The sequence below is a fragment of the Argiope bruennichi genome, chromosome 10 (assembly GCF_947563725.1).
Source record: "Argiope bruennichi chromosome 10, qqArgBrue1.1, whole genome shotgun sequence".
Lineage (NCBI taxonomy): Eukaryota > Metazoa > Arthropoda > Arachnida > Araneae > Araneidae > Argiope > Argiope bruennichi.
The window spans coordinates 1,983,193-2,000,850 of NC_079160.1; the positions used below are offsets into that span (position 1 = coordinate 1,983,193).

The 17,658-nt window shown below is 34.3% G+C and overlaps 2 protein-coding genes across 2 annotated transcripts; both read right to left on the reverse strand.

Annotated features, from left to right (window-relative positions):
- Positions 1 to 10,211: 10,211 nt before the first annotated feature.
- On the reverse strand, positions 10,212 to 11,213 carry LOC129988484 (uncharacterized). The gene has a single exon (XM_056096722.1). The coding sequence runs from the start codon at positions 11,211 to 11,213 to the stop codon at positions 10,212 to 10,214; it is 1,002 nt and encodes a 333-aa protein (XP_055952697.1).
- Positions 11,214 to 16,531: 5,318 nt separating this feature from the next.
- On the reverse strand, positions 16,532 to 16,978 carry LOC129988528 (uncharacterized). Its single transcript, XM_056096773.1, has one exon. It carries the CDS (start codon positions 16,976 to 16,978, stop codon positions 16,532 to 16,534), a length of 447 nt encoding a protein of 148 aa, XP_055952748.1.
- Between the last annotated feature and the right edge of the window lie 680 nt (positions 16,979 to 17,658).

Sequence of the window (17,658 nt, forward strand, 5' to 3'; positions counted from 1 at the left end):
CTATTGCAGTTTTCTGATTGTGGCCTGTTATTATATGTGCGTGTGAACTTTTAGCTCATTTTTTAGCTTGAACTTATTTTTTTTTATTCATTAAAGTTCTAAATAAATTGACAAATTCGATGTATGATTCAGACTAGAAACCAGGACGCATTATATACAGTCAAAATAACTAAGCTATATTGCTCTACCTATACTTGAGAACAAACGATTTACAAACCAAAAGCTATTGAAAATTCTGAAGATCAAAAAAATTCGATACAAAGCTCAGATCCAGTTTTTCATCACATAAGAACAAACCGTAACAAAAAAAAAGAGCACTTAGAGTAATTGAAGCTGTTTAAATCTTACCCGCATGGAAAGGATTATATTAATATCCAAAATAAAATTCAAGTTTTTAGGGATAAGCATATACATAATTTTGACACAACAGCGTGCAAATAATGCATGAACTTAAAATTTGGCCGTATGAGAAATCACGGAAAATGCTTCAAATTTCCTATTATTCTTCTCACCAAGACTAAAGTTTACAGGAATTGCAAGAACATGCGATAGAAACAGAGAGAGGATCTCCTGACCGCTGTTGTTTCTGAGGAATCAATTCTTAATCGAAACTGATGGATAATTCTGTATGCAAGAAATCATTAGCGGAATTAAAGTTTGAAGAGAGAGATGGAAATCCAGACGAAACCTTCAAAAACAATCGTTGAGGGAAGGTAGAGGAATTCTCCGATTATTCACTTCAAAGATTGGCTGGATAAGGCTGTGGTGAGGAAAAGATGATAGATGATCATCGGAAGATGAAAAATACATTCCAGTCCTTCAAAAACATGCTAACAACATCTTACGCATATGCAACCGCTTTTTTAATCAGCACAGAATATCAAAGCAATGGTACTGAATTTCTTCGACTGAAAACTTCTAAACTCTTAACGGATGGGTTGTTGATACAAGACATAATGGAATCGTTATTTGCTTTCTAGAAAAAGAGATTGCAACTTCCTTGTAGAAGATGACTTCGTTCTACTTCTGTCTAGCATTCGATGACATTCAATAAAACGTTTGGACAAATAAACAACTAGTTCCCACGGATGCTTCGAGCCGTTTAACACAAGTGTCGATAAAACTTTCCCTGCAACTGAAAAAAAGGTATAGACTGATATTACCGATGGGATAATTTCTGGCTGATATTTTCAAGACCGAGTCTTGCTAAAAAAAGTCTTGGAGAACTGTTATAGGCGAGAGTGCTTACAACTATTCATTGAGTTGCAAATGAATTCAAGTCAGGTATATGAAAATTTTAAGCATATTATTAGGCTCCAAATGAAATGTTAGAAACGACTATTTTATTAATGAAATTTTATTTGATAACTTTATACTAAACGCAACCTTACCTAATAGACAATCTCTTATTGTAAGTAATCTATAATTACTACAATTACTGGCCAACTTCTTATGGTAACTAAGCAAAAAATAAACTATAATAAAATATAGATATTAATCTCAGCGAAAAGTTTTTTTCCACAGTAAGGAAATCTATTGTTACTATGCTGTAATAAAAGGTCATATATTAAAAAACTAGGTTTGCGTATTCTTTTTTTTTTTTTTTTTTTTTTTGCACAAAAAATTGCAACATTATCACTTTGTAAGCTCAGCTACAAATTTTTTAAAAAAAAATTCAGTGTTGAATAATAATTATAAGAAAACCTATTTTAACATAATTAATAGTTTATAATTAAAGAGAATAACTAATTTTGCTTGACTAGCTCAGAAATAATTTACGGCTAAAACTATATCAAAATATATGAAATTTTTGTAAAAAGTAAAACAATGGGATTAATTCTAAAAATAAAGATGAACCTGAAAAAATTTTCAAAAAAATTCTGCTCTGATATGCTAGTCAAAAAACCATTTTTACAACCTTTTGCTGATAGAAAAACATTCAGAACAACATTTTTAAAAAATTGAGTTTTTTTTTTATTCCCTCTAATGAATATGACGACTAAATATCGTGCAGATTAAATGTTTTCCATCACTTTTTTGATCTTGACTCAAGTTGAAGCAAATTCACAATTCCCTCATGCGTTATGGACATTCCATCAATTTTTCTTCATTCAAATTATCATTTTCTCCGTCAGTCAGTTAGCCAATAACAGTATTTTCTAGAACACATTCGTACAGTGTGATACTCAAATTGCTATAGGCTAATTTTTCATGATGAGTCAACGAGATCAAGCAAAATATAGCATCATATATGTTATTAATATAAGCATAATATATTAGATGTGACTATCGTATATGTTACGCATATACAAGATGCTTCGTTATTTTCAATACATTATTACTTATGCATTAAATATATGACATCCTATGAAAAGTGAGTTTTTGAAACAATTATAATTTTTATGTGTAATGCAAGACTAAAAATAATTTATTTTTCACTTTTTACTCTTTTATTATATTTTTTTTTTGTCCTGAAAAGGAAATTTTTCCACACAATTTTTCTCTTAGATTATTTTTTATCCCTTTTAAGTATTTTTAGTTGAAATTATTAATAATGCATGAAATAAAGTTTTCCGATTTACAATATTAAAAACGTTTGATGGAAAAACCATTTATCCTTTTTTAGAGGATTAAGTTTTAATTAACTACAGAAGCAAGTAAATGTGAACAAATATTCTTTATTTGAATTTTGCATTACTTTAGTTAAAGGAGGGGAACTAATAAATTAGTGAAAGTGAAATCCGTCCACTTGGCAACATCTTTGTATGCGATCATCGGCATCTCTACAGATTATTCAAATCCTCTTGCCAATAGGCTTTGATAAATGAGTAAAAATAATAATAATAATTGGAAAACAAATTTCACGGTCTTAATATTTTCGTGTTTAAAATAAGATAAACGTATTTTTTATCTCTTTGATTATCTGTTTCTGTGACGTTGTTTTAAAACTTTTTAGAAAAAACGGGTGGACAACTTTTAATCATTGCTATGGAGAAAACATTAGAGGTAAGGGAGGTGAGAAACAGCACCTTGCTTTTATTTATGATTGGTTCTAATTTTATATTCAGAATATTGCAAAAGAAATTTGGCATTTGTAAGTAAGTTCCACTTACTTTCTGACGTACCGTCGATCCACAGAATGTCAGCACACTGCCGTTTTTCCGAAATTAATTATGGTAATATAAATCTGAAAATAATGTGTCACTCTAGAAATATGTTCTCTGTATGCATATGAAATATTTTTTTCCATATAAGAAGTTGTCTTCATATTTAGATTTACGAAATTCAAGCACAAATACCGATACCTAAGTTCGAATACATATCTAAACTCTCCAGATTAAAATACATATAACTATTTTGTACAAATTTTTGATGAGTTATAAGTTATAAACAATTGAAATGTTCGATTCTTTAAATAAAATTAGAATTTTCGTTTTTTCAATATATTTCACAATTGTTTAAACTTTGACAGTATTTCCTATTTTATACAAAAACAGTTCATAAAAAAGACAAAATCTATGCATTTTTAAAAATATAAAAATATATTTTTTATTAATTTTTAAATTCACAAAAACTTTCTGTAAAGAAACTGATAAGAGCTTGATGCAAACGAAGTAGTAAAATTCCGAGCATCCATGTTCAAATTTCATTCGTTTTCATCTAATAGTTTTTAAAATATATAGCAATAACCAAAAGTTTTCAGAAAACGTGAATTTTTTTTTTTTTTTCTTAAGGAGCAATCCCAGCTTTACAGAAGTATTCTCTATAAAGAATAAAAAAATGCTTAACTTGAAAAAAGGCTTAAATGTGTGTATTCTTTTTGAAATAAATACGAAAACGACGGAGAAAAAAATCAATGCACGCAAACTATTCCACTCTGCTTACATTTTGAGCCAAATTTTGTTTGGGACAGACAGGGAAGGATTAGAATTCCAGAAATTATTTTTCAAAAAAGTACAGAAGGAAATCGTGCATTAAGTACAAATTTATGTAGAGTTAAATCTGATCTGATTGGCATGATTTCATTTGATTTATGACAATGAATTTATATAAAAGATTAAAAAATAGAAAATAGAAGAACTTTTAAAAAAATTAAAGCATCCGTTTCGATATATTAGAATGTAAATAATTTTTTTCTTAAAATCCGAAGGTTAATGCAAGAATCGCAAAAGCGTGGGATGCGAAAAAAAATTCAAAGTGAATTTACTTTCGTTAAAATGTAAAATAAATCACGTATGTTAATTAAATTTAAATGTAGTTAGAATGTTTATGTCAGCACCTCATACCCAGATATTTAGTAACAATTTTCTACTTCTTTTATGCATTTTCAAATAAACATTTTATAGAAACTTTCATTGAATTTTATTTTTCAGACACACTTCTCAATCAAGTAATATAGAGCCTGGGAGAAAGAGTGAACTTGATAAATTTTAAATTGTTGATCATCAATTTATAATTTCCTATTTACGGAGTGAATTTTAAAAATGATTAATTAGATGTGGTTAACATAATCAATCTGCATATTGAAACGGTGTATCTAACAGTATTCCCATTCTTTAATTATTCTGAATTTTTCAATTAAAATTCAACGTTTTCTTCTCTTCTTGAACCTCTTAATTACATTAATGACTCGTTTTAAATGCCCTTTTGCTTTTAATTTTTCTAACAATCGGAAAATAATGTACTTGAAATTTGGTTAAAAAATAAATAGTGCAGCTTTTGTTTATCCTCATAGGATGATGAGATGATGTTTTAAATAAAAGCAGTTATGACTGCAACAGTAACTATAAATTCTAAGAAAAACAGAATGAATAAAAATTTGCTTTATTTATTCCATCTAATTTATTTTGAGTGAAAGTAGTAGCTTTACAAAGGTATCTATATTTAAAAAGCAGCATCTTTTGAAAGCATTTCATAGAAATGAGCTGATATATATATATATATATATATGAATTAGAATGTTTTGTTTCTGTGTATTTCATATACGAAAAAGTCAGCATGGCAGGATTAATTTATTTGCTAATAAAAATATTCAAAATTTTAAACATCAAGTTTGTGAAGGTCGAACTAGAAAACGTGCGTTCCCAGACCAATCTCCGCGAACTTGAAGAAGAGGGTGTTCCAAACCAAGGATAGAACTCTTTCGTCCTTTCTTAGCGCCCTTTATCCGTAGAATTCCAGAAAAACACTTTCCATGAAGAAATAAAATTACTGCACGAAATGGTAAAAACAAGAAGAAGAGAAAGAAATGTTTTTCTCCGCACAAAACACTCCGAAAGTTTTACGCTTTGAAAAGCGCCAAATCATTATTTCCGCTTTTAAGCTCAAAGTATTTCGTTAGTGCGTGCACACATCTGTCTCTCTGTCTGGAGGGGTGGAGTGGGGTCTATAAAAGTTCTCGTCAAAAACTTGTTTGCAAGAGAAAAGCAGGTCCCCTTCTTCTGACAGCTTAGTAAGAAGAAATATTGACTTTTAAAACTGAAATCTCAGCATTCTGTTGCGATTTATCTCAAACTCTGGGTGTTTTTTTGTCACAGGAGAGAACATATTTGAAAAGAGGTGGGAGCGAAGTTTAAGAAATATGCTTTGGAAAGATTTGGTTGGATTGACGAAGTACTTAGTGCGAGTCAAAGTGATTGAATAAGCGGATCGATGGCTTCGTTCCACTGAACAGTTTTAAATGGAAAAGAAATATAAGTGGTTTTCTGGAGATTTGTTTACGCCCTGAATGCAGGGCCTTGTCTCTCAGTGATTGCTTAGTAATCAAAATGAGGCTTAATCTACGTTATTCATCATTTATTTTAGAGAGAAATTGTAAGCATTAATTCTTAGAACTTTGAGTCTAATACGGACGAACACTATTTTATAAGAACACTATTTAATCTTTTCTACTGATTTATATGTATAATATCGGGCAATTTATTGAAGAGTCCAAAGAAAATATTAGAGAGTTAATGAAATGCCCGTGACAAAACATTATCCTTATTAGTATGTGTCTTTTACGATAATTCTATGCAACTGTGCGCAGCAAACGTGGAAGGAAATGGAGCCTGAAACTGGATCACAACAATGCAAAAAGTGTAAAAGGTAAAAATCGGAATTTTAGCATGCTAAATTAACCTTAAGAAAATATGAACGTATTTGAAATGTATTGATTGCAACTGATTGTAAGAATTTTTATATTTAGTTTTATTAAGCAGTATTTTACAGATGGTAAATGAGGAATCGAATACATTTAAGGGCAAACGAGCCGCTGTACTATTCGCAAATATATCTATCTATATATATATATACGCAATCAACTGCCGCATTTAAAAACTTCCTATAATAAAATCCATTCGATGAATTGTTCTCTGAGAAAAAAGGACACTACTTAAAGTCACGACATGTGTGCTGAAGCCACAGGTTCATCAAGAGATCACTGACGGTTGGAATTTTGGAAGACAATATAAAATCTGTCATTATAAGGTTATATGCACATTCATGATTGTAAGCTTTGTTGTTTTGATAAATAACTATGATGCGTGCGAGTACCCTACTAGAAGAATGAGTGCGACTTGCATTATTTATTTGGTGTCTTCTACCATTTACAGCAAAACTTTTTTTTGTTAGTTCGAGCTTAATCATCTTCTCTTTATGTTTCAACACAGAAATTTTGCAAAAATCCGAAATTTATAATTTTAACAATGAAGGAAATAAGAGCTTGTATCACCGACGGTTTCGTTCAATGTGAGGCTGATTTGAATAACTAAATTATTGTAAATTGAAAGTATTTTCAAGTTTTTATATGACATTATTGTTAAACATGCCACAAAAAGTTTCATTTCTTCATCTGGTTCAGGTTTTCTCAAATCAAAGTCTCCACATTAAAAAAAATCATTTGTGTATTAAATTATAAATCCGAATAGCATATAGTTTAAAAAGATTTCGTTCAGATTCTTCAGTTATCTAATTCGTTCACCTTTGAAATAATTTCTTTGCATCGAATGTTACAGAAGGGCAAACTTTATTGTTTATATTTTAAATTCAAAAATAAAGACGTATTTGCAGAAAAGAAGCGATAGAAAATAAAAACAAAACTATAAGCTCCAGAGCAAAGAACCGATTCACCTCGAACATTATCCTTCACACTTTAACGATAAAAATGAGTTGCGTAGAAACAATAGGACAACTTTTCCTTTCGCAACCTATCCACGCTCGGGAACAAAGTGAACTTTTCTTCTCAACTCAAACAATGAAATGAAACGAAAAATGCTTATTCAGGCATAAAACGAAAACTCTTTGAGTGAAATCCCAAGCTATGCATATGAATTGCACATGAAAAGAGCCATTTAGATGAAGAGTCATTCGCTCTCTTAAGAATGTAATTTGCATACGGTGGTTTGGTAATTAAATTAAAGCTTCTGTCCAAGCAGGAAGGCTTTTTTCCCCTCTTTCATTGCCTTTTCCCGATCAAGAGAAGAACTCCAGGAAATGGAAGGGATTTCGCTCTTGAAGCTTTAATCAAATGTATAAAAATGCTCGAGTTTTTCCTAAAGATAGCTTTTTTCCCCTTCCGTCCAGATTACCATTGAGGACGCTTATACGTGTTAGCAGCTGAATTTGAGAATTTTCGAAATTACTTTCTGTGTGTCGAGCTTGCAGTGTTTCCGATGCTAAAGTAGAAATTTAATTTATAAATTTTGTTCAATTGAATAAATATTGAAAGTAGAACTTTTAAATAAAAGCTACAATTATTCTTTAAATATATAATTTTTTTAAAAAAAATTAATTTATTTTATTGTTGAGTGAATCGAGTTGCTTTCTAGTAGGATTACAAAAGGTGTGAAAAGTAAAAGTATATTTTAAGATCGTTAAATGTAATAAGAACGATTTTTAAAATATACTTTGAATAGCGTGGCCGATAAAGTAGACTTTTTTTATTTTAACAAATTTCCATTCCTTAATCTTTATTTTTAATTCATTATTTTACATTTTCAGAAATCTAGAAATTAGTTTTCTCAAATCGACTCCAAGTTGTGCAACTCGTATGGAAATAAAATTCACTTTTATTGATATATTTTGGTATACCACTCTGCAAAAAACTTCATTTTGATGAAACTTTTTCGAATTATGTTTCATTTACTAATTTTATAGGAAATAAATCACAAATGCTTTATTTTTGTTTTTACTATAAAAAAATGTCCTCTTTACGATATAATTATTAAATAAAAGAGAAATTCTTATTCTCTGATGCGAAATAAATATATCTGATTAAATAGCCGTAAAAAAAAAATAATGCGAACATTTTTTTTTTATTCTCAGGCAATATAAATGTCAATCTGTAGGTGCGCCTCAATTATTTTCTTTATATTCATGTAATTAAGAAGAAAAAAAAACTGTAGTTTGTGTGATTTTATTTCTTTTATAAATGTTTTACAAATAAAGTCCATGAGTCAGAGATGTCGATAAATATTTCTATAGAAATTTCTGATGGTGAAAGAAAATCTTCCATATTTTGGTTTTTGAGAATCGTTTATCAATAAATTCACGCAAACAATGGTTTAACAAGAATTCGAAATCAAAATGGATGAACGTTTAAAGCTGAAATCATTTCGATGAAGAGAAGAAGGTTAAAATGTTAATATTTTCTTGCAAACTTTTCTTAAATGAAAATAAAAATCGTTTGTAATAATATTAAATAATAACAATTTCCGCCTATTCCAAAAAAATCATTTTATTACATCGTAATCAAAAAAAGTAGTAATATTTCTATATAATTATTCAAGAAATGACAATAAAAGTGCGGTAATTACAGATGAGTACTATTTTAATCATTAAAAATTGGAATTCCTAAAATTTTGAAATGGCAATAAAAGGACGAATAAATACATCGTTATGATTTGTTTCTAACTAGGGTGTTATTACTCATTCAGCTCATCCATTCCCTTAAACCAATTCCAAAGATGAAAAATTTCAAAATTTATATTGTAATTTGAATTCATTAATCTAGCAGAAAAAGATATATGCAAGTAGTGTGCATATAAGAGAGCTGGCGCAGTGACGTTTAGGCCATAATGCGCCCCCATAAAATATCCACCCACTTTTAAAAACCATGGTGCAAAATCCCTCCATAGAATATCCACCCACTTCTAAAAACAATGACTCTCGGCCCCTCCATAAAATATCCACCCAATTTTAGAAAACAATGGCTTTCAACCCTCCATAAAAACCGCACCCACTTTTAGAAAGTAATGGCCCTATTTCAGCCACTAAAATCGAACCCACCTTTAGAAATCAATGGTATGGAAAAAAACATAATTTCTCCACCCACTTTTAGAAAATAATGGTTCTATTTTAGCCATAGTATCCCACCCACTATTAAAAAGTAATAATATAGCATTCACCATTAATTCCAAACCCCTTTTTAAAAATATGGTTCAAAAACGTCTTTTATCAACCCCACTTTTAGAAACCAAAGGTTTGAAAAACCTACATTAGAGACTACGATGAATCGTTTCGCAAACATCTTTTAATACTTTTCCAAGTATTGAAAAACCATTTTTGAAACCATATTCATGGATCATTGATAGGGTCATAAAATGAAACTTGATTGCATATTGCAGCTAATAATACGCAAACTATTTTTCTGAAATGAAGCGAGTAGAAATCATCAGATAAAATATGCAGCTTGTATCTGAAAAGGTAACACCAGTCTATCTTCTTCTGGAACTCTAGAGCAAAGGCTTCGTCAAAGGTCTGATACCGTGTTATACTTTTCCAGTGAAGTCGATCTGCACATTGTCTAATCATACTTTGACTAAGTTTTTGATTAGCCGATACGAGTTCCAGATCCAACTTTTCAAGATATTTCTTAATGAATGGTTCACTCAGAGTTTGACTAGATGACACAGCCGACCAGTCTAGTTAGTTGATATGTCTCTCCATAAACGCCTCAGACATCTTTTGAAATCTACACAGGGTACTCCAATCCAAATCTTTTTCATGTTTTTCCATGAACGATTCCGACAATTTCTGAAATTGGGAGATAATAAACCAATCTTCTTCAGTTGCATTCTCCTCTATGAAGGCTTCACTTAAAGGTGAGTACTGGAAGACATACCGCCAGTTTACAAAATCAGCCAATGCAGACAAAACTTCTTCTGTTAGAGGTTTCTTAGAAAATTCGTTCCAATCTAAATCTTCAGCCATTTATTACAACTAAAATATTTTTATTTTTGTATCGCATAGTGGTCGTGCGCCAAGGTATGGATACCATCGTCCAAGATATGTCGTTTGTCGTCCTTGTCGGACAGCGCTATCTTGTTCACTTGTATTGAATGGATCTCGTGTTTCTTGCTTCTAAGGAGATTCATTGTTCTGTACTGTTGTTGGTGTGAGAACAAACAGTTTTTATAGTCCTCGAAAGATATCCTATTTTTTACTACGCATTTCTTAACACCTTTGGACTTTTTTACCATGTCTGTTTCAGTCTTACAAGCATACATTTTTGATCTTAATCCGACGAATTCTTCCATAATTTTTCCAGCATGCTCATCCTTCATTTCTCCCAGAACCTTTTTATTTACCTGTGGCATTTCATATTTGTTATTTTCTGGGTAATCCGACGTATCAAAGCAGTTAATCATTCCTTTCATATCCTTATAAAAATCCTCGGTCTGTATGTCATAGATGTAACTGTCAGTGTCCATGTACAATAGCTTGATATCGCCCCCGTATTTAGGCTTCATAACATTATAATGAAAGTCGTACATCAGATGCTTCGATAGATCTAATATACTCATGCCGACGTATATTGGCTTATTAAAGATAACTTTCGTCTTGTTCATATGCACAGCGGCTAATCTTTCGTCGAAAATGGTCCTTCCCTTGAAGTTGGGCTTAGCAACCAGCTTCTCCGTTTTCTGGGGATCACATACTAGCCTAATATCGAGCCGCTTCCTGATATTTTCCATCGTCTTGCCAAAGACCGAGTTGTTCATAAGTTTGAAGAAGTCTTTTTCAAAGTCATTGGTTGCCTTGGTCCTCATTTCAGTGTTTAGGTCTATGTACCTCTTCAACCAGGGAGACTGCTGAAACTCCAACACTTTGTGCACGTTTTTGAGCTTCAACCCCAGCTGCAAATATTGTTTTAGAACCCTGTAATGAACAATATAATGCTCTTTGTCATAGAGGGTCGTCAGTAGTTTTGGCTGTTTTGAGCCATCAGGCATCCTGCTCTCAGGTGCTAGAGGTAGGTCTGAATGGAGGTTGTGCAGATGGGTTGGGTACTGTAGGTCACAATCAACGATGTATCCTGTGTCTGAGTCATCCGCAACTTGAAACAGTCATCCGCAACTGACACAGTGCTCCACTTGAAACCACCATGCGGTAGGTACTGACTCATGGCCCATCCGTAAAGTTTGTTGGCGTCAAGGTACATCAGGTAGTTAGACTTCTTGTTCTCGTCATAGTCCTTCATGTACTTGTTGTTCGCCCTCCCATATCGGTTACAACACTGAGATATGCCTCCTCTGGTCCCTTTTTCTAGCATGAGTATCATGTCATAGTCTGTCAACAGCTCTAGCTCGACCTCTGTGGTTTTGAGCATGGCATCCCAGGAGAGTCCAGGTGCGGTGAAGTACCATGCAGGATCCAACTTATAGGTATTTAGACAGACATCTCTAAAGTGTTCCATGATGTCGGCAAGGATGAGTACATCAGTCTTCACATACAAATCGGAATATTCACCCAATGTTTTAATGTTGAAGGCCTTCCATACTCTTTTAGCGTGCTCGTAGTCCTCATCCTTTATGTGTGACTCATTCAATTGGTTGTAAAAGTCTTCTTGTGGGGGCAGCTTGGTTTCTTCGCATTTGTCCCACGAGTCCATGTAATCGTATGGATAGACGCCTTTTCGGGTGACGAGGTCTAGCTTGTCCTTGGGAAAAAACTTGGCTGTCTCCCTGAATTCCTTAACGTTCTTCGCAAGACTGTCGACGCTAGCGGCCATGAACTTGAATGAGTCAACAAACCTCAACTTTATGCCAGGCAACTTTACTTGTTTCGCATTGCCTACATCTAACATCTTTGCCCCGACCTCCTTACTGAATGAAATGTACCTCTCTTCGTTGTTCGGAATGACATCAATGTCTCCTTTCTCCCCACCGAGCTCCTTTATGAAGAGATGGGCGTCGTAGCCAGACAAATTGTGGATGAACACCGGAATGAACGATGGCTCTTGGTACTTTAGGTTACAAAGGTTGTGAGCAGGTCCTCTGTAGTTCGATTCACATTTCGCCGGATCGAGAAGATGGTCATGATCTCTGACTTTTCGGAAGTCTAGTTCATCCTTGGGTGAATACGGGGAGGGTTTCTTCCTGATATCTCCGTCACAGATATGGCAAACATGGGTCCTTTGGAAATGCTCTTCATCTTCGGTGGTCATTTTAATGGGTTGCTTCTTATCATAAATGTTCTTTATCGCTAGAGCCTCAGCCTTCACTGTATCAAAGAACAGTTTTGTGGCATTTGGTCCTCTGTACGTGATTGGTGCCTTATAGTCTGCGTGTTTATATTTGATGTAGACAGTGAAGCTCATAGGCTCGTGCTTTTGATACTTATGCAAGAAGGATGTGTCTTTTGTAGGGCTGCAGGTGTTTATCTTGTTTGTCAAGCACTCGAAGTCTCCGTACATCACAAAGGGTACTCGTAAGGACCTTTGGTAGTTTTTGAACCGCAGAGATTCTTCCTCCTTAGACATTACAATCTTTACTGGTGTATTCTTTCTACAATCCGTTTCCTGGGCTTGGAGGTCCTCTTCGGAGTAATAATACAGCAGACATCTCTCACAGGTGAATACCTTTCCGTTGTGTTTAGTTACTTGTCCGCTTATCAATATGGAGAGGTCCTTTATCCAACAGTAATGACTGTTTCCTTCCTTGTTCTTTATGTACAGCAAATTGATGTGTTTGTCTTCCTTATTTTTAGTGATTCTCAATGGGTAAATGTCATTACCTTCGTATGAATATATGTTCACCGATATGTTATTCAACTTTTCGAACCTTTTAAGTACTCTATCTTCCATCCTCACTGGAAATTCAATGCCTTCGAAATTTAGCTCATTCTCATATGGTTTATATTTGGTGACTCTTTGGGCATCTTTTTCTGCTGGATGCAGTGCTGAGAGTATTGCCCACATGAAACACTTATTATCCTCATTTTGTACGTTAATGACTGCTTTTTTACTTTTAATTACTTTCGGCAAATCAATGTAGGATGATCCTCTCAGTGGATTATATTTATTGATCCTTACCTCAATGCTTTTAATTCTGGCAAGCGTCCACCCTGAGCCCCTTGCAACAAACTCCTCCATTTCTGTCAGTAACTTTTGAATAACCGATCTGTAATAATCTATCAAATCAGTGGATTCTAAGATGACTTCATTTTGTGTTTTGAAGTTTTTCTCCATTTCTTCCATCTTGCCATCTTTCCCTTTTTGATAGTCGCAGAGGAACTGGAAATTAACCTTCAGACCATGCAGCCTTTTCAGATGTTTGGTGATGAGACCCCGAACTAGTGATGAAACATCGTTCAAAAAGTCTTTGGGAAGCAACAGATTGTGTTCGTTTGGGATATCATACGTCTTCAACCGAGACTTAAATGCCGTCTCAACCTCATGGGGGATATATGTTCTTCTTTCTCGCGAATCTGCGAACAGGTCGGAATCGAATTTGAAGTGGCGGTTGAATAATGCGCTTTCAATGTATGCTATTATGTCTGCCTTCCTTCCTAACTTGGAATGGCCTGTAATGCCACGCGTTCGACAAAAATCACGTAGTTGGTTGACAGTCATACGATGCAGGCTCTGTATATTGTCAAAATCATCTCTTTGGTCCTCCTGGCTAGTGATGGGCTTATAGTTTTGATGAGCTTTTGTCTGCAAGTGCTTATTCATGCTTGTTTCCTTAAATAGCTTACCACAACACCTGATTTTAAGCCCCCTCTTCTTCTTTGGCTTGCTAAACAGGTCATCGTGGAAACTGGGAAAGCCATTATGATTCGTTAAGTATGAATCGATTGGATGAATGAGGGCGATCAGTTCCCCCTTTTTAAGTTTCGAGTATCCTCGAATATTATGTTCTCGACAGTAGTCTTGCAACTGTCGGATGGTTTTAGCTTGAAAATCCATTTTATCTTTATGTATATACTACAATCCTTCTCTTTAAATGCTAAAAACGTTGAAGAGGTATAATCAAATTTATAACATGGAACATTTTAATGGTTACTACACCATTAAAACGCATCTTTCGTCCCCAACTAGAGGACCCGCTTTTCATCGGTTATGGTATTCATTGCTTTTATTAACTCTTCTTCGTTAATAGTCGAGCCGGCTAAAGATATATTGCACAACTTAAATGTAACCCCCTTTTTCTTCAATTCATCCCTAACTCTAACAAAGAGAGTCTTTGAGTTTGGGTGACAGGGGAGGTCTAATAGGACAGAGACTTCTGTATACAACGAGCGTTGGTGTTTCAACACACCTCTAGCATGGACGTCTTGAGCTCTTGTTGCGTAGTAGGGGTAGGTTTCATCGTTACGCTTAATAAGAATAAATCGTTCTCGCTTATCCTTTTTTGCAGGCTGGGGTGCACGATCCTCGACTGAAGTTTCGAGTTTTTGTTGGATCGTGTCCTTTTCAAGCATTAGATTTTTCATTTTATCTTCGATGTCTTTCAGCTTCAGTTCAAACTCATTTTTGTCCATCGTCTTATACTCATTTACATAGTAGTTGAGGATAATTCTATTGCACTTGTCGTAGAACTAAACTGAGATCCAGGAGGCGATATCGAGTATTAGTTCTTGTCGGACATATTGACCTGTTATCTGCTTGTTAAGAGGATCGTTGTTTTGTAGTTTGATCTCGTAAAAGCTGCCCACGGGATCACGTTGGCAGCTTTTACTTTCATAATATTTGATTAAACATTTCGAGCGTTCAGTTTGTTTCCAGTGATAAAACTTTTTGCCTCCAAGTTGACAGAGCTTAGTGGCATTTAAGCATCCGGTGCTCTTATCAATAACCAACTTAAAGTCACCAAACAACCCATAGTAAAAGTTATCCTTGATCTGTTCATAACATACGTCGATCAGAGACATTTCTTCTTTTTATTTTATTTATACGTTCCTATTTGTATACTAAATGCATTTCTTTAAATGCTGAAAATATTGAAGAGGTACATAGAATCTTTTAATGGTTATAACACCATTAAAACTTATCTTTCCAAATTCATCGCCATAACACAGTCATGCAGTTCATCTAAAATGTCATTATGGGATACTTCCATCATTTTATAAACACAACTCAAGTAAAAGTCGTTTACATCACTGGATACTGTAGGGTGATCGTTACCGAGACTTTCTAGAATTGTTGTCAAAGTTTTGCACACATAAGCTAATACACACATTTTTTCATCACCTGCATGAGAATACAGAGCTTGTATATCCTCTAATAGCGTGTAAATTTGTCCGTAAATATTCATGTTCTTCTGTTTATGTACTAAATGTGTTTCTTTAAATGCTTAAAATATTGAAGGGGTTAAAAGGAAGACTTGTTGTAATAAATATGATGAATGAAGACGTTACAATTGAGGACGCGTTTGAAGTGATTAGACTGTTAGGTCTAGACAAGAAAGCTTCCTCAGACCGAGGATCTCAAGATTGTAAGCACAAAGATGTAAGAAAGAACGATGATGGCTGGTATGTTTGCACATCATGTCATGAAGAGTTGAGGTATAACCCCAATAAACCTCCTTTGAGCCATCTGCAACTGCATTTAATCATGAAGAGACAGCAGAGCTTGAAAAGCAGAGCAAAAAATCTGAAAAAATGGATAAGTCATTTCAATCTCCCTTTCGAGGAACAGCTGCTACTTGACTTTTGGTCTTTTATCCATAAATATGAAGAGATGTTCCCACAGCGGAAAAACCTAATCAGAAAAGAATACATTCTATTGCACTTGCGCCGAAAAAGGGGTTATGAGACACCACTTAAGCTGCCTAAAATGAGGAAAACGCTTACCCAAAATAAAGAAATCTGCAGAGTCATTTTCGGTGCCTTAAACTGGACTTACTAGGAAAGTTCCCTCCCCCCCCCCGGAGTGGGTAATTTTTTGCTTTAAATAAAGATTAAAATGGGGTGTAAACACGAATACGTTATACAAAACGATGATGGCTGGTATATTTGCCAGTATTGTGGTGAGGAGCTGAGGTATGACCCCAATAAGTAGCAATGATGGCTGGTCTGAAAAACTTAATTTTTAATAGCTTTGACAGCTATTAAAAATAAATTTAAAGAAGATCGTTTTTATGGATCCAACTGACCTCAGGATAGCCTAACCATTTTACTAGATATTTGTCCCCTTTCTTTCTGATTACTTTCTCAATCCTATACACGTCGTCTTTCTTGTCATACTTTACCAGTTCGTTTTCGTAGAAGGTGCCTTTCACGTCTTCATTGTTTAAGTCCTTTACTCTATAGGTGATTGGATCGGTTTTCAATACATCGGAGATGACAAATATTTCATCCGTAAAAGTCGCTTGGTAACTTCTTCTGAAGGTGGACTTGTATATGATATTCTTACTTTATCTCCTACCTGAAATTTAGGATTGCGTATGGTCTTTTCTCTGAACAGGTTACGATACACCTCTCCGCTGTTTTCTTCTTTACTGGCTTCAACCGGTGTCATCCTTATACTTCTGTGGTAGGAGTTGTTGTAGTTCTTCACTAATTGATCCAAGACATCTATGTACCTCTCCGTGTTGTTTTCGGATAAGTAGAGCTTAATTTTATTCCCAAGCGTAAGGTTCCATCTCTCGATCATTGCCGCTTTTATTTCAACATTTTCAGTTGTGAACCAATGGATATTATTTGCCTTAAACAGTTTTTGAGTTGTTTCACCGACAAACTCTAAGCCCTTATCTGTCTGAATCTTTTCAGACATTCTTTCTTTGAAGATCTTTCTAAACGCCTGCGTTACTTCATTCGATGATTTATCCTTAAGCGGAATAGCCCATGCATATTTGCTGAAACAGTCAATAACTGTTAACAAGTATTTGGTGCCATCATTATACTTCTGGCGAACTTATAGACAAACATTAAGTCGGCCTGCCATTGATCGTCGACGTGCGAGACATAAATTCTCCTCCATTTGAACTTACGGACAAGGGGTTTGTGCTTCGTGTACACATCTTGCTGGTGTAAAAACTCCGAGATTTTCCTTCGACTTAAGCCGGTTTTCCTGCTCAGTTCAGCCATGCCACAAAACCCTGTTTCGGGATCGTAGTAAACCTTTTCGGGGCAACCTCTCTCAGTTACCCCTTCAGAGGTAAAAAACGACTTTTCTTTGAACCACAGTCAGTGCAGATTCCTTTCATCATGGGTCTTCTGTTTTTAGCGATGACACGATGTGCGTCTTTAGTGTCGGTGGGTGCTTTGCATTTTAGGCAGTATATTTTTGAGCCCATTCCAAACACTTTCTTTACTTTGATAATGGGTTTCACAACAGCTCTCTCTATCCTTTCCCGGACCGTGGGATTGGGAATGTCATCCAACTCTTGTATCATGTTTGAGTCGCAGACTTCGTTTCGAGTCTTGGTATCTTTATTTTTGATATAACACACG

What these genes read in the sequence shown, in the direction of transcription:
- LOC129988528 (XM_056096773.1), bottom strand. Translation starts at nt 16,978, where the DNA reads ATGTCTGAAAAGATTCAGACAGATAAGGGCTTAGAGTTTGTCGGTGAA.
- LOC129988484 (XM_056096722.1), bottom strand. Translation starts at nt 11,213, where the DNA reads ATGCCTGATGGCTCAAAACAGCCAAAACTACTGACGACCCTCTATGAC.